General features: G+C 36.6%; 3 protein-coding genes across 7 annotated transcripts; 2 read left to right on the top strand and 1 right to left on the bottom strand.

The window, feature by feature from the left end:
- Positions 1-2,507: 2,507 nt before the first annotated feature.
- On the top strand, positions 2,508-5,918 carry LOC121997515 (1-acyl-sn-glycerol-3-phosphate acyltransferase-like). Its single transcript, XM_042551967.1, has 5 exons — positions 2,508-3,012; positions 4,909-5,058; positions 5,174-5,272; positions 5,354-5,446; positions 5,534-5,918. Exons 1-5 carry the CDS (start codon positions 2,725-2,727, stop codon positions 5,780-5,782), a joined length of 879 nt encoding a protein of 292 aa, XP_042407901.1. The 5' UTR covers positions 2,508-2,724; the 3' UTR covers positions 5,783-5,918.
- Positions 5,919-7,265: 1,347 nt separating this feature from the next.
- LOC121997513 lies at positions 7,266-15,200 on the top strand. Of its 5 annotated transcripts, none has more exons than XM_042551963.1 (13): positions 7,267-7,543; positions 7,896-8,017; positions 8,080-8,225; positions 9,343-9,397; positions 9,505-9,535; positions 9,626-9,837; positions 11,062-11,316; positions 11,593-11,694; positions 11,852-11,902; positions 12,976-13,044; positions 13,438-13,664; positions 14,027-14,162; positions 14,257-15,200. In XM_042551963.1, the coding sequence occupies exons 1-10, from the start codon at positions 7,366-7,368 to the stop codon at positions 13,030-13,032; spliced, it is 1,209 nt and encodes a 402-aa protein (XP_042407897.1). In that variant the 5' UTR covers positions 7,267-7,365; the 3' UTR covers positions 13,033-13,044; positions 13,438-13,664; positions 14,027-14,162; positions 14,257-15,200. The 5 variants fall into 5 exon arrangements, with proteins under 5 accessions (XP_042407898.1, XP_042407899.1, XP_042407897.1 ...); XM_042551961.1 differs by having other exon boundaries at positions 7,268-7,543; positions 12,966-13,044; XM_042551962.1 differs by lacking the exon at positions 14,027-14,162 and having other exon boundaries at positions 7,268-7,543; positions 12,966-13,044.
- LOC121997514 lies at positions 13,784-15,231 on the bottom strand. The gene is made up of 3 exons (XM_042551966.1): positions 15,102-15,231; positions 14,185-15,026; positions 13,784-14,110 (listed from the first exon to the last, which is right to left on the bottom strand). The coding sequence occupies exons 1-3, from the start codon at positions 15,176-15,178 to the stop codon at positions 14,022-14,024; spliced, it is 1,008 nt and encodes a 335-aa protein (XP_042407900.1). The 5' UTR covers positions 15,179-15,231; the 3' UTR covers positions 13,784-14,021.
- Positions 15,232-25,701: the final 10,470 nt, after the last annotated feature.

The raw sequence follows: 25,701 nt of genomic DNA, 5'->3' as shown, positions 1-25,701 counted from the left end.
CGAGCTATTCACCCCCCCTCTAGCTACTTTTGGTCCTAACAGCAAAGTCCCCCTCGAATTTTGGCGGGTAGATGTTGGATCCGGCCATCTCGTTGCTTCGTTCGGCGGGTAGTCCTCCTGAAGCATCTCGGCTCTGATACCACTTGTAGGACCGTTGGGCCGGCTAGAAGGGGGGTTTGAATAGCCCTGAAAAAAATAAACAAAGACCCTTCCCGACTTTTCAAACTAACACTTGTGAAATAATCAAAGCAGAAAAGAAAGAGTCACAGTTGTTTACTTGGTTACAACCGGGGAGGTTGTTAATCCAAGGAAAGAATGAAGCACACTATCAATCTCCTTTAGGCGGAGAAGCCTCTTACAGCGTTGAAGCACAAAAAGAAAGAAGCTAATCTAAACAGTGGAAAGCGCACAAGTGTTTTTACAATTTCTGAACTGATGCTAAGCTTCTGGATCAAGGCTAGTCGGGGCACCTGGAAGGGGTTCCGGGCGCCCCGGGCGCCCCGGAGCAAAAAGTCAACAGCCGTTGACTTTTTCGTCCGGGACCTTTGCTCCGGTTCGGCTCGGCTCGGTTCGGGTCTTCTATTTCGGATCCGTTCGCTTGGGTGATCTCTGCCATCCGGAAAAGGGCTCACCCGAACCCAACTTCTGGTCTTCCCGAGCGGGCTTCCCTCCGGCTTCTCGTCCCTTGGAATCGCCGCGTGTTTCCTTCTCGTCCGCCGGCGTACTCATCCGCAGTCTTCATCCCTCGGACGCACCGCGTGTCGTCCTTCTCGCTAGCTGCGTCTCTTGCTCCCCGAGCAATCTTCCGCTCCGGTTTTCGTCCCTCGGAATCACCGCACGCTTCATTCTCGTCCGCCGGTGTACTCTTCCACAGCACCTCGTCCCTCGAACTGTCGTCCTTCTCGCTAGCTGCGTCTTCCGCTCGACTACCTGTGCTCCTAAGCTCCTGCACACTTAGACACAAGGTTAGTAACAAATAGGACCTAACTTAACTTGTTGATCACACCAAAACAACCTTGGGGTTCCAACATTAGGGGACAATATTCAATTCATTATCGGATGCAATTTTATTCAGGCAATGCAAGGCGGACTTCGTATTGAAGAAAATACGGTAACATTTTATAAGAATCTAACCACAATCAATACATTACCGTCTGTTAATACAGCTATAGAAGAACTTGAGTTAGATGAAGATGAATATATACAAATCAAGGAGATGGTTAATTTCTCGGTAGAAAGAAGAAATCAAACCTTTGAGCAAAAGTTCAACTCTCTATTGCAAAAACTCATGAAGCGAGGAATTATTGGGGAGAATCCTCTCCAGCATTGGCAAAAGAATAAGATTTTATGTCAACTGGACATCAAAAATCCAGAATTTACTATTGAAGACAGGCCATTGAAGCACCTTACTCCAGTACAAAAGGAAGTCTTTTCCAAGCATGTAAAGGCTTTATTCGACCTAGTCAAAGTAGACACCGGACCACCGCTATAATAGTAAACTCAGGAACAACAGTTGACCCTGAAACTGGAAAAGAAAAGAAGGGAAAAGAAAGGCTGGTATTTAGGAGAAAGTGTGATGAGGAAAAAAGAGAAAAGAGAGTGTGATGAGAGAGATTGAGGAGAGAGAGAAAGTATGATGAGAGAGAGAGTGTAATGAGAAAAAAGGAAAAAAAGTGTGATATGAGAGATTAAGGAGAGAGAAAATGTCTGATAAAATGATAAGAGAGAACAAAAAGAGAGAAGTGATATGAAAGAAAAAATAAATAAATATATTTTGATATTTGATATTAAGGGAGAAAATTTTAGTTTTAGATCAAGGGCATTTTTGGAATAAAGAAATATTTTGATGGATGAAAATAGGGTAATGACTCATTGAAGGGGAGGTACATGAGAATGAGTTATTACCCAATTTCAAGGATTCATTCCCTTATTTGTATTTCTATTCCTATAATCTAAACATTAACAATGACAATTAATGATTCTCATTCTCATTCCCTACTCCTATTTCCCTAAACCAAACATCTCCTAAGACTTTTATGGAGACGCAGCCCAAGGCAAGTACACTTAGAAAGTCAGAATCAACATTTATCTATCTATCTATCTCTCTTTCTTTCTTTTTCTTCTGAAATCTCCATCCACGCGCTGCAGGAGAGCCCCAAATAAAGCCCATATGAACGGCCCAAATATCTCTTTCTTCGTTATTACGGGATTGTCATTAAGAGCCGAACTCACTATACATTATTTTAAATTAAAGAAAAAGATATCTCAAGTGTTAAATTGTTTTAATAATTTTTAAAAGAATAATGTGATGATATGGATAATTAAGGTTTTTTGAATTTTTTTCATATTTTCTAATTCCTTTATATATTTTATTTATATAAATGTTAAAATTATTCTCTTGTAATATTAGGAAGATCTAATTAATAATGACATTTCTATTTATATAAATTCTAAATTTGAAATTATTATATATGTGCATCTGACATATTCCCTCTCAGATCCAGCTACTTTTTTGTTTTCATCCTCAAGAACAGTAGCCTTCCCCAATCCGAACTCGCTTCTCCTCCTCCACAAACTCCTAATTTAGCTGGATTTTCGTGCATAATTTTGTATTCGTAGATTTCGCATTGGGTACTACTTCCGCTTGATTCCTCCTCCATCTTCAAAATTGAATTTTCGGATGTTTTTTTGTGAGGGAAATTTGATCGGGGATGGGGAGAGGTGATGGATCAGCCACTGCTCAGTTCGCTGTTGAAGGGGCATCGCCGGGGGAGCTGCCTCGACTCGGTGTTCCGGCTTCCGGGACCGAAGGAGGACGGTGACGGTGGCGGGTTCGTGGACGACGATCGGTGGGGCACGGTGGCTGTGTCGGCCATCCGGATATTGACGTGCTTCCTCGCCATGTTGGCCACCACTTTGGCATGGGCGGTGGTCCTGCTCCTCATGCTTCCGTGGCCCTACGAACGGATCCGGCAGGGCAACCTTTACGGGCATGTCACCGGGCGATTGATGGTAAGGTTGGATCAAAATTTTGATTTTTTCCCCCTTCTGCCCGGATGCTATGATCAAAATTTGCCCCTTTCCTGGTTGATTCCATTTCTTCGGATTCCAGTATGTTCATGTTTGCCTACTTTCTTCTGATAGATTGGGGAAATCTTTTGAAATCTAATCGTAATATTTTGAGTTTTTCTATCAACAATGCCAATTTTTCCTTATCAATCTCTTTGATTCTCCAAAGTAGATTCGAATCATCAGCAATATCATTCAATCATAGATTGATTATTTAGGCTCAATTCAGAAAACCAAGATCTTAAAGCCATGTTAGATTTATATTGGGAAAACAAAAGGGTTCCGTTGGTATACAATTAATAAACTAAAGATTTTATTGTTCAATTTATGATGGGGAGCACTATAATATGATTTCTAAGCAATCCCATGAATTTGGAGAATTTTATCTGCAAGTAGTGAAATAGCTTTTAGGATTTGAAATCTCATGAAAATCATACCACATCAATTCCCATCTTATGGAATTGAAATCCCATGAACCAAACAATACCTTGTTCCATTATTCACTCATTTTGTGTTGACGACGAGGAAGCTCATGCACACCGCACTGGCCTGCTCAATGCGTATGTTCCAACCTAAATATCCATTTTCTTTATATTTTATCTAGGACATATTGGTTCAACCTAGTATTGAGCTACTATAGTTTCTCTAGTTATAAGATGTTGATATGTCCTGTGAATTTCTGGTGGATTGACAGTATTATAAAAAATGATATCATGGTTGCTGTAACAAACAAGATAGGCACAGATGGGATCCTCTTTTGAACTCAAGTTCAAGTAGAACCGTGATCCACACTTATGTTTTTAGAACTTAAGATTTGTTTGTAAACCTCATCCAATACACATTCTTTGAAGCCTACACTGGACCTCAAGTCAGTTTGCACATTGGACTAATGAGATACTTCACTGACACATACAATTCACGATTGCAGCTGGATCATAAGAAAATCTAGCTAGTAAGGTACAATTGATCTCTGTGCATGTCTTCTTGTTAATGATCAACAAGAACCTCTTTTGAGCCCCCAGGGTATGGTGTCGTGGTAAATTGCAGGGTGCTTTTGCCAAGCAACTAGGGTTCAAAATCCATGCAGCGCCCATGTCAGGAGCCACCTCGCTTCCAGAATTTACTTGGTGGCAGAAATGTGAGGTTAGACTCTCCAGTTGGTGTAAGCTGGATACCTGATAAAAAAACCCCTCTCTTTTGAGCTAGATAAGTGCGTTGTTTAGAGAGGTGAAAAATGTTTGTCGTGAACAAAGATTATGTTTATTTTATTTTATAGTTTTTTAACGGTGAAAGAAGATACACAGTTGACTCTCTTCTGGTTGGCAAGGATATAAAATGGAGATAAGGGAATTTCTTTGCACCTTGTTGATAGTCAGAATTTGCTGTGATTTCTGAGAACACTTACTTTTGTCATTTGAGCTGGTTTCTGAAATTATGGTTCAATTAATGTGTATGTGTTAATGATTTGTTGGTTGTGATACCAAACCAACTAGACCCCCTCAACTATGCAAGTTTTGCAGAAAACCTATTGCACCATTTGTGAATACAAAACAAAAGTAAAGCCTTGATCAATCAGTTAATGATGCATCAATGTTTCACCCCAGAAGGTACTTCATTCATCAAATTGAACTATAAAAACCTTGATCAACCATTATTTTATCAGCCAAAGATGAAAATAGGCAATAGTTCAGCAATAATAACTACGTGATGTAATCCAAAGCACCCATGACAAGTTCTCAGGAAATATGAATCCTTTTATGCACATGGCATAAAAATCTTGAAGCTACATTTTTCCTTTATTGTCGAATATCTTCTAATGCGTTCTTTTGATTCTTGCAGCTGTGGATTCTAGGAAACCCCATAAAAATCGAAGGTTCTGAGTTCTCTGATACAAGGGCTATATTCATTTGTAACCATGCTTCACCAATAGATATCTTTCTTGTTATGTGGTTGACCCCAATTGGCACTGTGGGCATAGCAAAAAAAGAGGTCAGCTGAACAACTAATTTACCTACCAAACTTCTTATCCTTCTATACTAATCTTAAAAGTTTTGTGCTTCCATTATACCTCGTCGATTGCTGACAAAACACTTCATTGTTGCAGATTATTTGGTATCCACTCCTTGGCCAGCTGTATGTGTTGGCAAACCATCTCCGTATTGATCGCTCCAACCCTACTGCCGCAATTGAATCACTGAAAGAGGTTGAACTCACTAATTAACAAGTTTCTTCAATAACCAAATTGTGTGGTGTTGCATAGTGAACCTCTATTTCTTGAACTCAGGCAGCTCGTGCAGTCATGGACAACAACCTTTCCCTTATCATCTTTCCAGAAGGTACTCGATCAAGATCCGGAAGGCTTCTTCCATTTAAGAAGGTATAAACATAAATATCCCTCAGTTTCCTTGGACATATAGAGCTACTTATGCCTGTATCAATCCTTATATTAGTCAGTTTACTTCAGGGTTTCATCCGCATAGCACTGCAGACACGACTGCCAATAGTTCCGATGATTCTCACCGGCACACATTCAGCTTGGAGGAAGGGTAGTTTGAGGGTTCGACCGGCACCTATCACCGTAAAGTATCTTCCTCCAATGGCAACAAGTGATTGGAGGAGTGAAAATATGAATGAATACGTCGAATTAATTCAAGCATTGTATGTCAAACACTTACCAGACTGTCAGAAGCCATTGACATCAGATGTCAGTTAGAAATTGAAGTTCCAGCAACTGCTGTGTAGGTTTCTTTCGTCTTTATTCCATTCATTGGTGCAGTAAAGATGCTGGATTGGAATTTTCTTGTAACAATTTGGAGAATTTATGAATGTTGGAGTGGTATTTTCTAACATCCTTTTGAACTCCATGATTGAATGGTGTCTATAACTTGTAAAGCTGATAATTAGGGTTCTAAAACTCTTCCAGTTTGTACTATTTAGGGGTTTAAAGAGGATCAAATTGGGAGGATACCTTAGAATGATATTGTTTTTATATATGTCATGGCAAATTTAAGGGGGTGCTCGGTTGGATGGAATGAGAGTGAGAAATGGGAAAGTGATTGAAATTGAGTCCAGATCTCCTAGTCCATAAAAAAGTTGATCAGGGGATAAACCATATGTAATTACGGTCGGATCGTGATTGCAATCCGATCGTAATTAGTTACGACCTCTCCCTAGGTTCATCGTCCTCCTCGATTATAGTTTGGGTTTGGATGGGTGGTCGGAGGCCACCTGGAGGTTGTCCCTCGCTCGACGTTAGGCTGCCTAGCCACTTACCCACTACCAGCGGCCTCTAACAATCCGTTACGACCCAAACTATAATCTGGGGGACAGTAAACCTAGGAAGGGATCACAACCAATTGTAACCACGATCCAGCCGCAATTGTAAGTGGTTCATCCCTGGTACACTTTTTTTTGAGACCAGGAGATCTGCCCCTTTGAAAGTTGGTGTTTGGTTTGAGAGATTGATGCTGAGTCCCACGGATTCAATCCCTAAATATGAGAATGAGTGATCTGCCCCGTTGAAAGTTGGTGTTTGCTTACATGGAGGAATCACAACCAATTGCAGCCACGATCCGACCGTAAGTGTAAGTGGTCCATCCCTGGTACATTTTTTTTTGAGACCAGGAGATCTGCCTCCTTGAAAGTTGGTGTTTGATTTGAGAGATTGATGCTGGGTCTCACGGATTCAATCCCTAAATATGAGAATGAATGATCTGCCCCCTTGAAAGTTGATGTTTGGTATGAGAGATTGATGCTGGGTCCGGATTCAATCCTTAAATATGAGAATGAGTTTTTACTAAGTAAAATAGGTGGAATGGAAATAAATACTACTTATATTAAAAAAAAAAAACACCCCTTAATATTTTTAATATTCACATTCCTATTTCTTTCCGGAAATGAAAAATTAACTACTTATTATACCAGTTTTTTAATTTTACAATTCTATAATTGAAAATTAAAAATTAAAATAATAAATATAAAATTCAATTAAGGGTGTTATTATTAATTAAAGATAAATCATCTCTTTAAATTCTTATTAATTGAAAATGCTAAATTATCGTGTATATATGGGAAGGAAGCAAATATGCTTAATTTTGTCGTCTTGTGGACCCAAGTTTTGTTCTAGAAGATCCTATAAATCCGACGGTTCATATCAAACATCAAATCGCACGGAATCTGATGCGAACTGCTAAGCGGGAGGCCGGTTCGTTTTCTACTGACAATTCCTTCCTTTCGAAGAAACGAAGAAGAGCGGCCGCGAGATAGCGAGGAGAGGAGAGCGAGAAGATTCCGGCTATGCCAATGCCTTCGAGGAAAGAAAGCGTAAACGAGGAGATTCCCACAGCCTCCTCTCTTGGCGACGCCTTGCTGTACACCACGATGTGCATCGTCGGCCTCCCCGTCGAAGTCCAGGTCAAGGACGGATCCCTCTACTGCGGCATCTTGCACACTGCCTGCTTCGAAAAGGACCACGGTAGGACCTCCCGCTTCCTGCTTTTCTCCACCTTGATCATCCTATGAACTCTATCTCAATTCAAATAGTGTTGGTCTGGACCGTCTGGTCAATCGCTACTTCCCTGCCCCCAATAGACGATCTTTTTGGTGGATGTTTACGGAAGGTCGAATCTTTGTCAGTTGATCGATGATTTCTGGCTAAAAAAAATTCTCCTTTGTTTTTAACACATACGGCTTACTTTTTTTAGTCCTTGAATCTGATTTTAATATTTTCAAATTTTCGTTGGCTTAATAATGGGGTAACGTGAGATATGTGCTTGTTGTGGATTTACGAACTTTTGAACTTAATCCTGTTTTTCTTATCCGCTTAGGTGTTGTGTTGAAGAAAGCGACGAAAGTAGGGAAAGGGAAATGTCTCACTAACTTAGCATTAGGAGATTGTGTGGATACTCTCATCGTGCTTTCGTCTGATCTTGTTCAAGTAGTCGTAAAGGTAAATCTTTTTCCTTACTCCCAGTGGGAACCTTCTCTTATGTAGTTCCGCCTTTTTACCAGGGTTTTATACTTCCAGCTGAAGGCGTTGTTGACCGTGTCTCTGGCAAAAGTGCAGAGTCAGTGAATCATGTTGAGTCCCATTCATGTAGTAGGGAAATAGAAAGTGAAGAAAAGGGATCGACATTTCACAACTCTGACGCTTCAAGGTTTGTGGGGTGTATGAAAACTTAATTCTCTTGGTTAATGTTTGTTGTTATAATAGGCATTGTTCCTTGCCAATTGATTGAATTCTTATTTAATTATATTCATCCATATTTAACAACCGGTATGGAATCATGGTGAATTATGGGAAATCATATATCTTCTTTCTGTTAGGATATTATGCCCTTCTAATATTGCTTTACCTGCTAAATTGACTGTGCATGATCATAAAATCTCTTTTATTGGTGTCAATATTGTGGAACGGAACCTACTCGCTGAAATTATTTGCAATCAATGATCTTAGAGACTGCTATAGGTGGAAGTCTTATGAATTGACATACTGATATCCTCTTTTTTTCCTCACGAATTTTATGCGCATTTTTGCCAACTTATCATATTTACAACTCTAATACTTCAGAGATCCTTATAGTTGGAATCCTTATGGACTGACATACATTTGCCCTATTTTTTATTTTTTTTAAATCTTTGTGCAGCACTGCCACCTTTACCCTATTTACAGATCAAACAATCTATCAACAAAATAACCAAGATATCTATCTAGTCTCAAGTCCTATTGTTGGTCATCTCTCAAACTCTTTTGGCAGCTGTGTTGGAAGGAACGTGATAACGGGACTTTCAGGTCCTTTTTTGGACCCTATTTGTCTTTTAAGTCATCATCAAATTCCATGTTCACTTGGTTTGTTGTCAAATTGTTATTGTTTATCTGAATTGACAGTCTTAGAAAGTGTGGTCGACAGTTACCATCGGAGTAGGAGAGTTCATTTTCTCAAGGCACTGACACTCTGATTTCAGATGAACAAAAACTCCAATACCCTAAGTGGAGTTCTGCTTTTAGAATGGTGTTGAATTTCAATTGATAGAGCATATGCTATGGTGAGAAAGTAACAGAATACTATGATTTCTTAAAAGATAGAATACCAGATATTTGTGAGGTTAATTAAACAAATAAAATGATTTTTAGTAGCTATGGAATCCTTAACAAATAAATGGGCACCTATCCCAAAACCAAACATTTCTTCTCTAAATTAACATTGTTTGGTTTTTACACTGGTTCCTAATAACTAGGGCATTTACTACCTTGATCTCATTAGTTTGCTGCAGACAGGACACAGGGTGCCAAGCTGATGGAGACAAAGAGGAGAATCCAATTTTCGAGGTTTCTAGAACTATAACTTAAATTGAATATGACATACATTTCAATCTTCATATCATTGGATAATATACTTTTCTGGTCAGTTGAGCTTATGATAATCGTTCATGCAGGTGGCCCATGGAGCTCCTTCAAGTCCTATCCGTGAGTCATTTGTTTTCTTCTTGAGAAATTACTTCAAATAAAAATACTATGTTTTCTTCTTGAAATTTGTTGTTGCAAATTCTTATTCAGCAAACAGCAATGGAAGAAATAGCGACCTTTCTTCTCTACCTGTCCGGTTAGCTACTCAAGAAAGCGAAGCTTCCAAAGCATCGATCTCATCAGATACTAGAACTTCAGTTTGTTCATCAGATACTACAACCACCAATTCATGTGCTAATGGATTAGTACCATCTAATACAACAATCCCTAAGAAAATTAAAGCTGGAAGTATTATTACTAAGGTGAGTTGCAGGATTTCCTATCTCCCACTTTTGTCTGAAAAAAAATGTACTACCAATTCTTCGATTCCTTAAGCCACTTTAATAGTTGGGATGCGGAATGTTTTCTTCTAGCTGCAAAGTAGAGGGCATGGTTGGAATGTAATAGCTTTGCTTCTATCTGTAAAGTAGAGGGCACGGTTGGAATGTAACAGCTTTGCTTCTATATGTAAAGTAGAGGGCATGGTTGGAACGTTACAACTTTTCTTCAAGCTATAAAGTAGAGGGTTGCTTTCATTTATTTAGATTTGTAAAGATCTCAAAGCAGTAAATGTGCACAAGGGAACTTACTGTTGGATATCATTTTATGGTTGTTTGGTTCCTGGGAATAATTATTCTATTCCTTATGAATTGTCGAGCGGCATAGACAAGATAGGTGGGTTAGATGGTTCAAGTGAGCTTGATAGAGCGGACTGTATGGGGTAATTGGTTGAGATGGATGTGCTGAACAAGCCATGCTAGATGAACTGATTGAGCAAGTCAGAGGGACTTTCCCTGCTGTAGAACCCTAGAGGACTAGATTGGATGGGCAAAATGTCTATTTAGAGATATTCTGATTTTGTGTAGACTATTCCTTTTCTCGCACTTAAAATATTCCTATAAATTTGACTAAGGAGTGAGAACAATCTATTACATTCCATGAACCAAATGTGGAACTCATAATTAGGTATTCCTAATTCAATCCTACTCTATTTCCTTTCCTAGGAAAATCTATTCCACTCCATGAACCATACATGGTGTTATTTTATCCTTCCAAATCAGTTGTGTTATCATGTCTTTGCACCAAAGCTAGGCTGCATGGGAATCCACTGCATGACCACCTACTCTGTTACTTGGATGACAACTGGAATGAGAAGCTACTGCTAGATTCCTCTCTTTTTTTTTTTGTTTCTTTAATATGTTTATGGTCTAATTATTTGATTACTTGATTACTACACATAAATTGATAGCCATAACATATAGAAGCACATAATTCTACTGATAGAGGGAAGTGAACTCTTCCCATCAAACTTTCTGTCAGTGGAAGTTTTGTCCATACTTGTTGCGGACTTTATTTATTTGTCAAATCTAATAGATCAATAGTATATCTACATACACTAGCCCGTCATTTGAATTGTTTGCATTAGTTTTATTCATTTATTTTTCAATATTTTGTTCTTGCATTTGTGTACTTCTTTAATTTTACAGGAATCAAAGCTCAATCCAGGTGCAAAGGATTTCACACCGTCAACAGCAAATTTTAGACAAGCACTAGCACCCGTGCCCAGACTAATAAGCCCGAGTCAAATGTCGAATAGCCTTTCTATGGTGCCTGCTGTAGGTGCACAATTAGGAAATGAGATGAACTCTCTAGCAAGCCGTCTCACAGTACCAAGTAAAGTGGTTCCGTACAATAACCTAATTGTTGCACAACCTGGAAACGGAACTAATTACTCTCGCCCTGTACGTTCCTTAAATGCTTTCTTTTCATTGAATATGCATGATGCTTTCTTTATCAATTCCAGGTCTCTTTCGATTAATCAAACTCTTATTTTTTAATAACTAAACTTTAAACTATTAGTTCTTTTCCTCTGTCATTTGTAGGTTACAATTTATATTCATTATAGTTTTTCCTGGTCCATACCTTATTGGTGCTACATGACAATTCTATAACAATGGTAAAACTCAAAACTCCGGGAATTATATTTGTTTATTTTTTTAATTTATATTTTCAAGCAGATTATGGGGAACAGTAGCATTCGCCAACTTCCAGTCCGTGTCAACAGTCAATATCACCCTCTTCAATCAGGACATGTATACTTGAATCCACATTCCCAAATGGTAAGTCTAGCTACTTTCCCCTTTTATATTAATGAACTCTTTATTTTTCGTTAGGAAGCCCCAAATAATTGGGTCTAACAGCCAGTTGTTTGAGATGGTTAAGGCATTTACTTTCCATGTTAATTTAATTTGATAATATTTACAATCTTGATCGTAGGTACCCGCCGGGCCACTAAATATGCCTGTGTATCTGCATCCTTTTCCCCAGGTAATTATTCTTCTGCAATCTGCATGCATGATTGTCCACCATTCTTCATGGTGTTCACTACATCGTTGCTGATATTTTCTATCCAGTTAGTCTCTCCCACTATCAAGATGAGCTAGTGCCTGAATGGAATATCTTTTGTACATTTGCATTAAGATAACGTGAAAATATGAACTTGAGAAGCATTTCTATAAACTATCAACTCCAACAGAGTTACCATAATCTCTGAAGCTTGTTGATTCATGAGAAATATGTGGTGGTAATGAGATACTTCTTCAATGAGATTCAAATTAAGGCTTCCCTTGATGATTCTATTCAGAATGTCCATTTTGATATCATGATGGTTGAGGAAAGAGGATAACTTCTCTATGCAAATAAGAAAGGAAGGATAATTAGGGTTTTATAAAGCGCATCTTCAGTTCAATCAATAGAATATCCAGTAAATTTAGAGTTGAAATGGATGGATGTGAAGTAAGAAGGAAGCCATTAAAGAAAATTTCACTATGATAGTTAGAAGTGCTATTTGCCATAATGTAAAACATCAAATGCTGCTTAGAATAACGCACAAGAAATTTAAAAGTAAAATTATGGTTCAGGTCCAGAGTCAGCCATAAAGTATTCGAGAAGTTACAAGTTCATAACTAAAAAAATGGTGATTATGTTGTTTGGTTGAAATGGTTTGACTGCATTTGTTGTCGCTTGAAAAAAAAAAGTTCCTATATGAGAAAATTATTCCAGAATTGTTTATTTATGCTAAAAGCGAACTTTAAATAAATCAGTAACTGGAATTGAGTTGATGTATAGTTGATTCAAGTGTCAACAAAGGCCAGGAAAGACCATGAAAATGAAAGTCTCTTGATCGACTTCTTATGGTTCAACATTTCAAATAGCTTGAGTATTTTACTTCTACACACATGGAGTATGTTTCTCAACTGTTGTCAGAAATTTCTCGTTTTGATTCACCTTAGATTCTAGCTTTTCCTTTACCAGTGATTTATGATGTGTTATATCTTTGTGTGTTACTTTTTTTACTTTTGAGCTGATATTTTCCTTTTGCTTCATGGAGCCAATTCAAGGAACACAATTCATGCCACAAGGGCAGCCTCAGCTTCTCCTTCATCAAGCGAATATAATGAAGTTTCAAGGTACTCTTGCCTCATAAACTTCTCAAAATAATTCCATGTATATGCATTCAAATTAACCTGGGTTATGAGGGGGACCCCAAACGACATGAGTTGCCTGAACCATTAAAAAAAACTGATCCAACTTGAATTTGAAGATTTTTGTATTTCACACAGATACCTTTAGGGTTGGAATTTTTTTGGTAATCTACAAGCTACTCAATTTTTTGAGTGTTAGCTTTCCTAAGTATGCCATTTATTCAACTTTTTGATAATCTTATAGGTGTGGGAGCATTGAGCTGTAGTTTAATGCCCTAAAATCATCATGGAAATTCGATGACTATTGAAATCATATCGTTCTTATTTTCATTTGCCTACTTTTCTCTAATTTTATTAGCAAATGCTTCATCATTTTAGGTACAACGGCACAGCATATGCAGCTGCCTATGGCACCCCCCTATCATAGCTGGTGAGAACCAAACAGTAGAAGCACCAACACATCTTCCCTTCTTGCAGCATTATCCCTTTCCCTGGTGTCGACGGCTATATTTTCCAATAAATTGTGTGATGACCCCCCGGTGCCAAAGTTTATAGTTTCCGATAGATCTCTTAGCTGGATCTTGGAGTGCTACCAATTTTGTCAGGTTAGTCTGTTTCCCTCAGCCATGGAAAATAATGGTGCAGAGTTAAGTAAGTACTTGGTAATCAAAACAGAGTAGAGGAGAAATATACGCCCCTCTAACAAAAACATACAAGAAGAACATTGCCAAAGATTCTTGGTGGTCTGATTATTTTATTTATTCATTGTAAAACCTAAACACAAAAAAGGCAGCTGCTTTGTCAAGGACAGGCTTGTGAACAGAGAAATTCACCCACGCAGCCAGTAAAATTTACAGTTAATTTGGATAACAAAAAACTGCGGCCTGTTTCACGTTTCTTCCAACTACTGTACCTACTTCTAATTCTTCCTACTAGTTCTAAACCTAACAAGTCCCTCCATTTCAAGGGTTCCGTAACTCATCCTGCAACTTTAGAGCTCTACAGCTTTGCCCCCTGTCAGATGCTTGCTCACAATGTTGTGGCACACTGCCTGCAAAACATAGCTCATCACTACCTGCCTTAGGATTTTAGCATACAGAATTGTAAGCTTTACTACCAATTTACCATGTAATAGATCTTCAAAGGGATGCTGTCTTTGATTTGGTCCTGAGATTTCCACCGTGTTTATGTTGGCAGATGATTCTGCTCCGTGAGGCTCGATAACGTTTTTGCTTCGATCATCTGGACGGACTGCAGAGGTCATCCGAGGATTTTCTTTGTTAGCAAGGAAAGCCTCTGCTTGGGATTCATCAACAGCTGCATTTTGAGGTGCAGACTCCGTAACTTTCGGTATTGCTTCATTTGTATTGAGCACAGAAGAGTTATTAGCCACAGAAAGTGGAAGGTTAGGGGGCGTCAGCAATTGGTTTGCAGATTTTGAATCTGCAGGGGGTACGCTCCTCTGGACGGGCAACACGACATCGAATGATGAAGAGGCAGGACGGACTGGTACTGAAATGAGTGCCTGACTAGGTTTTTCAACTGCTAAATGTAGGTTTCCAATCGGCCTTGCCATGGGAATCAATGGCGCGATATCATTCTCTTCTGAAATAGGGACACAGCGAAGCGGATCAAACACTATACCCTTCAAGACATGATCGGTGCCAGCTACTTTGACGGTTAGCAGATAACCAGCCTCAAAGGTTCCATCCAGCGTGCCACACACACTCTGCCCGAGTAGACCATTAGTCTTTTGGCTTGAAGCGGCGGCAGAATTAGGTTGAGTTGGGTTAACTTCAGAGTGGTGCCCGAAGCAGACACTTCTCGAATGGACAGTTGGATCAAAATCGATCTTCGGAAGGGTGTGAAATGGAAGAGTTTGAGGACTCATGCCAGACAAGGCAGCAAGATCAACTTGATTTGGAGTAACCTGAATGCCAAGACTTGAATTCGTAGCAGTTTGAACCCTGAGAGCACAAATACTTTAGTTGAATTAGTTCGACAAGCAAGTTGCCGGCCACTTAGACTTATCTAAATCATACTTTTGGGGACGCCCGCGTTTGCGCTTCAAAGGTAAGTTCGCGGGAACAGGGACAGTCTCTTGATTCTGTTCAGCCATGCTACTAGTCCTAAGTTTTGAATAGTCCTGTAAAAAACATCAACAATCCCTTTCTGCAAGAGAAAAACAAACTTTTATGTAGCCTGTCATCTCCTCTGTTGAAACAGATATGTGTTGAACAGATTCAACAAGTGGATTATAGAACTTTCAAGTTGTATGTTCCCAAAGAGATTATATCAAAACTTTGTCAAACACTACATCACAAGCCTTGCCATTTTCATAGATCTATAGAATAAACAAAGTGAGCATAGTAAATGTCTTAAGGACAAAAAAAGAAAAGAAAATCAAAGCAGAGAGAACAGAAGTATAATTAGCAGTTCAGCTGAAGACTATTTCAAAATTTTCTTAAGAACAAAGTGGATGATTCTTCAGTATAAAGGGATTCGAATTAAGACGAGTACATTAGTAGTAGTTTCAGAGATAACGGACACCAATTATGGAGTTTGTTCATTTCCAAACATAAAAATTCTAAGCAGGTCCAATTTCTCAAGATCAACAATGCAGGGAATTTTCAAGGTACACAGACTCAATGCAGCCCTAAATCGCGTAACTACAGTTCATATCAAATCGGAATCGTTCTTCCAGAATAATAAAATCAAATAAAATCGATACCTTTGGCCTCTGCCAAACACACGCCATCCATTGACGATCGCAATAAAAATAAAATAAAATTACCACGGGAAGAAACATTTCTTTAATAAAAAAAAGGGGGCATGCGACATTACGCATAGGGGGAAAAAATCAACTTATTTAATGCTAGAAAGAGTAGGAGGAGGAGGAAAAGAAGAAGAAGAAGGAAAGGCGTAATTTTACCTTTCGCCCTGGTGGTCCTTCGGCCGGAACTCCGCTAGATAATCGCGATCAACGACGACGACTGGATCGAAGAAGAGGAAGGAGGAAGAGGAACCCTGTCGGTCTCCATGAGTCGCCCTCTTTACTCGTCGCCTCCTGGTGATGCGTCTCCGCTCGCGCCGGGGATAGCTACATTTGGGGAAGCCGTCGCCATTAATCGACGCGAACCCTCGCTCTTCGCCTCGACTTCCTCGTCGTGTCCGCTTCGCCACATGGGCCCATGTGGGCTCCACTTCGGCCGACGAGGCAGATCGGTGAGATCCAGCGGCGAACTGAGACGGGCCGGGCCGGGCCGGTTATATATATAGAAGAAACTGATATATTTTTTTTAGAGTTTAAAATTTAAGGTTTAGATTTTAGGGATTGAGCAATAATATTAAAGTTATAGAAATAAAAAATTTTAGAAAATTATATAGAGTGCTTACAAAGTATATATATGATTTTGATATGTCACCCACTTTATGTTGCACATCGTGCCCACCTAAAATATTTTTTTTAATTTATTTTTTTTATATTTAATATTATAACCCAACCCATAAAGATAAAATACTAAATGACATAATTGTAATCTAAAAAAAATAAACAAAAAATCAAAAAAAAAAAAATACACGTCTCAGTTGCTCAACGTAAGTCTGCAACATAAAATTGGTGTGTGTTTATTATCCACACACCTTACGTTGCACACCTCTTGAGCACCTAGAAAAATTTATTTTGAATTTTTTTTATGCTTAATACTATGACTCAACCCCTAGACCCTATAGCAAAATTATAAATGGCTTAACCGTAAGCCAAAAAAATAAACAAAAAAAAATGACTGTAAGTTGAGCGGCATATCAAAACTCTCTCTATATATACTTAGACATCCAATGGTGTACACCTTGTGAGCACCATGCGTAATTTTATTTTAGTTTTTAAAATTTGTATAGCTCTAGTACTATAACCCAACTTCTAAATCCTAAAAACTAAACTCTAAATTCTAAATCCTAAGTTCTAAGAAAAATAAAGAAAAAATAAAATACACTAGTACTCACAAGGTGTGCATCATTGGGTGTATAAGCTGATATTATTGTGTGTATATATATGTTTTGGACTGGGCCGTGCGGGCCTATGCTGCGGACTTGAGAGTCGGGGCATCCGGAAGTGATCCGGGTGCCCCGACTCCTACTCACTAGGGGTGTCCGGATCACTTTCGAGCATCTCGACTCACTCAGGTCCACAACGTAAGTGTAGAACTCCGGCCCGCTATATATATATATATATATATAATGAAAAATTTGCTCTTTTTGATTTTTTTTATCAAAAGAGCGCTACTATCTTGTAAAATGGCATATTCATTCTTCAATATACTATTTGACATTATTTTACTATTCTCATTATTATATCATCGATATTTGTCGCCTAAATCCTGAATTGATCGGACGTTATAAATCGTAACTGCTACAATATAAAAAATAACCTTAATAAGGAGGACTAAAATTCTTCAAAATTTTCAAAAAAGCTTTAAATGATATTTTTGTCAACCTAAGGCTGAGTTGTAATAGTTACATTCGATAATAAATGTAGATCTTTGAACAAGCTTAAATTTGGTATATTTTATGTCTCGTGGTCCAATCTGAGTCAAAATTTTGACCTCTCAAAACTTAATAAGCATTCACATTGTACAAATTACTATAAGAGCCCGGGGTTATTTTTGATTTGGTTAACTAAGTTAAGTTAGGTTCTGCGGATTTGATGTCTTGTCTCTAAGTGTATAGAGACTTAAAAGCACAAGAAGTCTAACGGAAGACACAACGATAAAAAAGATGACACAAAAACTGAGTCGACAGGCTTGACACATCCGAAGGATGAGGAGTTGCAGAAGAGTACACCGATGAAGCTAGAAGGACACCTGCAGCGCATCTGAGGGACGAGAAATCAGGGAGAAAGCATGCTCTAGGAGAAGGTCAGAATTGGGTTGGGTGAACTCAACTCTGGATGATCGAAACATTACCTAAGCGAGCGTGAAAGTGGAATGATCAATGTTGAAATTGATCATTCGGTGAACAGTGTTCAAGGGGCCTCAATTAACTAGAGGCACCTCGGATGAATAGTACCCAAGGCGCCTCGGGTCAACGGGAAGCACCTCCAATAAGCTGGAGTTGTTGGTGAAGAGATAAATTGTGGAGTTCAGCTCAGCCTATTTGAGGCGCCTCCAATCTACTAGATCAGAAAAGTGAACGTTGGCATAGATAAATCTTTATTCACATGGAGGCGCCTTCAACTGTTCAAGGCGCCTCGAATTACCACCTTAGCAAACAGTCACTTTTAATCAATGTGCTATAAAAAAAAAGGCTTGTCCTCAATCCATAACACACTTTGTACTTCATTTCTATATTCATCCTTTAATTTATGAGCTTTTAAAGTCTGTAAGAGGCTACTCCATCTTCAACGAAGGAGACTTTTCTAGTTGAGTTTCCTTGGATTAGCAACCTTTCCTATTGCAAACTAAGTAAATTCATTGTGTCTCTTACTTTGTTTATGTTTTATTATTTTAACAAATTAACTGCGTCCTTGCTAAGTTTGATAGCAAGAGAAGTGTTAACTTTTCATTGTAGGCTATTTAGTCCTTCTAGTTGGTCCACAATGGTTCAACAAGTGATATTAGAGCCCAACTACTTTAAAAGGACTAATCACAAACTAAAGTAACAAGATGATGGTCAGATCAAGCATTTACCCATCAAAGTTCGAGGGGGAGTTCACGCTTTGAAAGTGTTTTATGTAGGTAATTTTCAAGACTGACTTTGATATTCTTCTTATAATCAAATATGGTTTTGCAACACCTACAGATCAGCACGGAAAAGAAAAGAAGAACATCTCTAGAGCAAAAAGGAGCAGACTAACTTTGTGGCCAATAACAAAGCAAAGTTCCATCTGCTGAGCGCACTACCATTCGAAGAAGTTAATCAGATCGACACTTATGACTCAGCCAAAAAACTCTAGGAGAAGTTCCTGGAGCTTTATGGAAGAACATCGGATGCCAAGCTAGCAAGATGGAACACCCTCCAAAATCAGATAACGAACCTTTGAATGGAAAAAGGAGAAACGGTGGCTCAACTACATGCAAAGATCAAGGAGATAATCACCAGACTTACCAACCTCGGAGAAATGGTAGCGAATTGAGACTCAATCCAATATGCACTCAACGCCTTTCCGAGAACCCAAGAGTGGACATCAATAGTAGATGTCTACTACATCTCAAAAGATCTAGAGGTAAGTAATTTATAAGAATTGTTTCAACTTTGAAATTACACTAGTCAAGATGTGTCGATTTAAGAAAAGAAAGAGAGTCAAATTAGAACCTAAAGCTAAAAGCCAACAAGAAGTATAGCAGCAAAGACGAAGAAGCATTTATGGTATGATAGCTAAATAAGTTTTTTAAAACTAGTAGATTTAATAAGATACAGGCCAAGAAAATTCTTTTGGGAAAAAGAAAAATGAGATGCTACAACTGTAATAAAGGAGGACATATCAAAAACAACTGCCCTAGTTTAAAAGAAAAAGAGAATGGCGAAGGGTCAAGAAAGACCAAACAGAGGAACCTCAAAGCAATGTGGGACGAGTCGTTATCAAAAGAGTCCGAGCTTGAGAAATATGTTGGACTAGCATTAATGACAAGTCACAAAGAAGAGAACATCGATGAAAGAAGAGCTACTTCAGAAGAAAGCAATGATATAGGAGGAGACTCAAACTACAAGTATAAAACGGTAAGTGAGGTACATCTTCTACCTCTTAATCAACTTTATTAAGGTATTAAACTAAGGTTTAGGTCTTTATGCAAATTAAGGTCCAAGAATGTAAAATTTTAAAAAAATAACATTGATCTCAAAATTAAGTTAGCAACAACGTGTCTTTTAGAACAATTTAATAAACTTTAAATTGAAAATGAAAAATTAAAAATCAAATTGAATTGTTAAAAAGGAATTATGTATGCTCAAATTCAAATTCTATAGGAATTCCTAATTTTAGAAATATTAGAGGACTTAATTAGTATTTGAAAAATTACAAGAGTCAAATTGTAGCAATGTCAAAAATTAATATTTGAAGAAAATACTTAATAAATCTAGTATGTAAAAATTTATTTCCGATACCTAAATCTATTTTGACTCATTAGAATTTTTTCCTAGAAATAAATTTTATATGCATGTTTGAAATTTATTTTTGAAAAAATTATCTTTAAATTATCTCTTCGATTTTCTATTAAATATTTTTTCTGTGATAGACAAAAATATTATCAGTTAGCATAAATATTTTCAGAATTTTTCATTTGATATATAATTCTTTATAAATTCTTTACCTAAAAATAAATTTTTAATATTAAAATTTTTAGAATATTAATTTTTAAAAAACTCAATTTTTCTGTAAATAATCATTAAACTTTATATATTCAAAAAATTAGCAAGATTTTTATCAGCCCAAATATATTTTTAAGCATTTAAATTTAAAAAATAATAACTTTTATTCAAAAATATTTATACTGGTTAAAAGAAAACTATTTATTTGTGACAAATTTTTTATTGATCTAAATGCTTCTGTCTGACTTTGACAAAAAAAAAATCATGATTTTTTAAAAATTAAGATTAATTTTTAAACTATTTTTACAAAACTGACGATTAATTATTAAAAATTATTTTCTTTACCAAATAATTTTGGTGAAAAGGTACGCTCTTGTGTAATACGTTTACATCTTCTAGAAAGAAATTTAAATATTTTTTTGTTTATTTTCTCTTATTTTTTAATATGATCAGGGGAAAATTAGAGGAGTTAAGTTAAGGGGAGTTTAAAATTTTTAATAGTCTTTAAATTATAATTTTTTGTTAAAATATATTTAATTATGTTAAATTATTTATTGTTTATGTCTACCCTAACTTTAACTGAGATTGATGCACGTCAAAAATGGAGAGATTGCAAGTACCTCGAGTTAGTTTTGATATGATCAACCGAGTTAAGTTAGATCCTGTGGATTTGGTGTCTTGTGTCTAAGTGTGTAGGGATTTAGGAATACAAGAAGTCGAGCAGAACATGCAGCAAGCGAAAAGAATGACACGAAAAGCGAGTTGACAGGCTCACTGCATTCGAGGAATGAGGAGTTGAAGAAGAATACACCATGCAGTGAGAAGGACACCCACATCACATCCGAGGGATGAGAAGTCGATGAGGAAGTCTGCTCGAGGAGAAGGTCAGAGTTGGATTCAGGTGAGCTCAATTCCAGATGACTGGAGCATCACCCAAGAGAGTGGGAAAGTGAAATGATCAATGTTGAAATTGACCATTTGGTGAACAATATTCGAGGCGTCCCAATTGACTGGAGGCATCTTAGATGAACAATACCCAAGGCGCCTCAGGTCAATTAGAGGTGCCTCCAATAATCTGGATCCGTTGGTGAAGCGAAAAGTTACAGAGTCTAGCTCAGCCTATTCAAGGCATCTCAGATGATCCAAGGCGCGTCGTATAAACAGTAGCCGAGGTGTCTGGGATTACTCGAGACTCCTCCAATCTGCCAGATCAGAAAAGTCGAACGTTGGTGTGGATAAATTTTTATCCACTTGGTGGCGCCTCCAACTGTTCGAGGTCCCTCGAGTTGCCATGCCAGCAAACGATCACTTTTGACTAGTGGCTATAAAAATAAAGGGCATGTCTTCTTAGTCCATAACACAATCTGTACTTCATTTATACATTTGTTTTTTAATTTATGAGCTTTCGAAGTCTGTAAAAAGTTACTCCGCTTTCAAAAAAGGAGACCTTTCTAGTTGAGCTTCCACTGCTTTGGATTAGTAACCTCCCTGATTGTAAACAAAGTAAATTGCTATATCTCTGCTTTATTTTCCACTGCGTTTGTACTTTGATTTTAAAATAGAAAAGATGAGTGTTTGAAAACCACGTGATTCACCCCCCTCTCATGTGTGATCGATCCAACAAGTGGTATTAGAGCAAGTTCTGCTCTGAATTGGTGTAACCACCAATCAAGCCGGGGGAATCGTTTTTAGATTTCTTTGTTTTTCGTATTCTATTTGAATTGGTAAAACTTTACCTGTTCAGATAATTTTTTCGTTCGATTTTAATTTGAGATTGGTGCAACACCTCTCAAAATTTTCTATATTTTTAAATATATCTCAAACACTACTAATCCAAGACCAAGTCTTGGTATCCCATTTTAGTTTTTTTTTTCTACGGCTGTGAAATGACACAATATGAAGGGTACAACACCGTTCATCCTCTCCTATTCAACGGTGACGACTTCCCATATTGGAAGAAGCAGATGAAGGTGTACCTAAAATCAGACTATGACCAATGGTTCAGCATCGTCAAAGGTACAAGGCTCCAGTCGACCATAACACCGGAATTCCAATGGACCCGAAAAATTAGAATATGGAAATGAAGAAAAAAAAACACAAATTGACTTCAAAGCCCTCAACACAATCCAGTGCGGGCCAACAAAAGAAGAGCTGAATCACGTCGGCCCACACAAAAACGTAAAGGAACTTTAGGACAAGCTCATAGAATTGCACGAGGGAACCAACGACGCAAAGGTAACAAAGAGAGATTTATTTTTAAATAAATTATTTAATGTAAAAATATAGGAAGGTGAGACTGTCAGTTAGCTGCACGCGAAGGATAAAGGACATCCTCAACAAACTCCACACAACCGGCCACCAATTAGAGAACCGGGATCTGATAAGGTTTGCCTTAAACGCATTTCCTCGAAATGCACTATGGACATTCATCGTGGATGCCTATAAGATTTCGAGGAACTTATCAAACTTAAAACTAGATGAATTATTTTGTGAACTAGAATTGCACGAATAGACTAAGGCCAAATCCAAGAAAGGTCTTGCTCTTATTGTAGGGTCATCAAAAGACAAGTCTAAATCCAAGGCGGAACCTAATTCACCAGCAAGGACTTGTAGAAGATTAACTCCACCTCCAACTCTAACAACAAAAATATGACCTGCTTTGAGTGCAATAAGAAGGGGCACTACAAGATCGACTGCCCAAATCTAAAGAAAAAGAAGACCCTCAAAGTAACATGGGACAAATTGTTCAGAGATGAATCAGACGGTGGAGAACTGAAGCACTCCAACTACCTCGTGCCGATGACTTACAAAACAGAATCAAAAGACAGGTCTGAACCCGAATCAAGCCACGAGTCCATACTCATTTCCAAAGGTTCCGATGAGATATACTTTGGTTTAAGCAGAAAGTTCTTTAAAGTTATTACATGCTTGAGTAAAAAATTTACTATATCTGAGAATAAAATAAGCAAACTAACAAAAGAAAATGATAAACTTAATGAACAATTAAAATTGAGTGCAACTATTGAATCAATTCAAGTTGAAATCCCAACTCAAGTTGCAAAATTTGAGGAGAATCATTCCAGATTAAAAAATAAAATAATTAAACTAAAAGAGTTACTACAAAAATTTACAACTAGATCCAACTACCTCGATATGATACTTGGATCACAATGAGCTGTGTACAACAAGTCTGGACTTAGATACAAGTCCAGCTCAACCAACAAATCCTTTATATCATTAGTTAACCAAAATAAGAATCAAGCTAAATCTTGGGTTCCAAAAGTGTATCTGACCACACAAGTAGAAATTAATCAATATTATATACCTAAAAATGAAATCCATTACCTAAAAATAAATCCAACTAAACTCTTAAATTCAAACCAAAAATGAATTCTTAAAATCAAAGTCTAAACTTTAATACAAAACAAAATCAAACCTAAATCTAAAAGATAAAATAAAATCAAACGTATGAAATAAATGCAAACCAAATAGATCAAATTACTATCAAGTAAGCTATAACTATAAGGGTGCGTTTGGTTCAAGTTATCATGTATAACCTTGGTTATGTGATTACCAGGTAATCACATAATCAAGGTTATAGGGAATAAAACATAACCAAATGTTGTTTGGTTCAACTTAGGTAATGCAACAAAAACTTGTTTGTTTGAAGGTTTTAATGAATACCCTAGTTTAATATTTTACCGTATTACCCTCAGTTACAAAACCAACTATACATAATAATATTATTATTATTATTATTATTTATTTTTTTATTTTTTTTACTTTTCTTTTTCCTTGTATATTTTTTTACTTTTTTATGTGTTTTTTTTTATTTTTTAATTTTTTTATATTTTTATATTATTTATATTTATATTTTTTTAATTTTTTTTACATTTTTAAAATTTTAATTTTTATTTATTTATTTTATTTATAATTTTTTAAATTTTTAAAATTTTTAATTTTTTTTATTTTTTTAAATTTTTTAAATTTTTAAAAATGTTAAATTTTTATTATTCTTTTTAAAAATTTTTTATCATTTTTAAAACTTTTATTTTTTATTTTATTTTTATTTTTTTTTAAAATAAATTTTTAAATTTTTTAAAACATTTTTTTATTTTTTTACATTTTTAAATATTTTTTTACATTTTTTCTCTTTTTTTCATGTTTTTTCTTATCGGAGGGTATTTTTGGTAAAAAAAATCGTTAACCCCGGAATCAACAAAAACCTTAGTTTTCTAAGGTTTTCCGATTCCGGGCTGCATGACCCTTTTGCTGACGTGTCGGGCATGGAACATTACTTGGGAATCATCGAATACCTAAACCAAACAAGGTTTTTGTTGATAACCTTGGATGGATAACCAAGGTTATTAAGAATAACCCCGAACCAAACGCACCCTAAAAGTAATCGACATAAACCTAAAACTTAAACTCAAAATGTTCAATAATTCAGAGGGGCTTCAAATTAGTTGGCACCTCCAAAACAATAACTTACCCAGCAGGTAATTAGGACTAGCTAAAATAGGGACAATAGTTTAACTTGACAATAGTTTAACTTGACAAAAGTATTGGTGAAATTTTGGATGATAGTAGGTTAAGGAAACTATGTCTATGCATGTCTAGGAAGATATGACTTCAATTTGGTGCATTTGGCTTAGTAGAACTAACTGAAGCTACCCCTTACGGATCCTAACTAGTTAGACCAATGTTTTATACTAAGTTCAGTGGATAGGACTATTTGAAAAATCTCGAAGGCATGGTTACTCTAATGATGTCTAAGTAACTCACCATATCCCGGAATTTTATCCAAAGAATGTCTGTTTGTTGAACCCAAAGTTAAATCTGAATCTAACACAAAGTTAAACCAAACCCTGAAATTAAACTTAACCCATCTCACAAAATTATATGATTCCCTGATTGAAAATGTAGATCGGGTGAGATAACTAAGGACTTACCAAAAGGTTATTCAAATATACTAATTAACGTATAACTTAAAAAATATTTTAAAAATTATTTCCAAAATTACTTAAAAAATTATTTTCAAAATTACTTAAAAATTATTTTAAAATTATTTTCAAAATTACTTAAAAAATTATTTTCAAAATTAGTTTCAAAATTACTTAAAAATTATTTTCAAAATTACTTTAAAAATTATTTTTAAAATTACCTAAAAAAAATTAAACTTAAATTGAAATCAATAAGTGAGAGCTTTTACTGCCTAGTAATAATAAATGATTACTCTAGATTTACTTGGGTAAAATTCTTAAAAAGTAAGGATGAAATATTTGAAGTATTTAGTAATTTTTGTAAATAAATTGAAAATGAAAAGGACAGAAAAATTAA

The sequence above is a fragment of the Zingiber officinale genome, chromosome 6A (assembly GCF_018446385.1).
Source record: "Zingiber officinale cultivar Zhangliang chromosome 6A, Zo_v1.1, whole genome shotgun sequence".
NCBI lineage: Eukaryota > Viridiplantae > Streptophyta > Magnoliopsida > Zingiberales > Zingiberaceae > Zingiber > Zingiber officinale.
The sequence above is the reverse complement of the archived record's forward strand: the minus strand, read 5'-3'. Positions and strand labels throughout refer to the sequence as shown.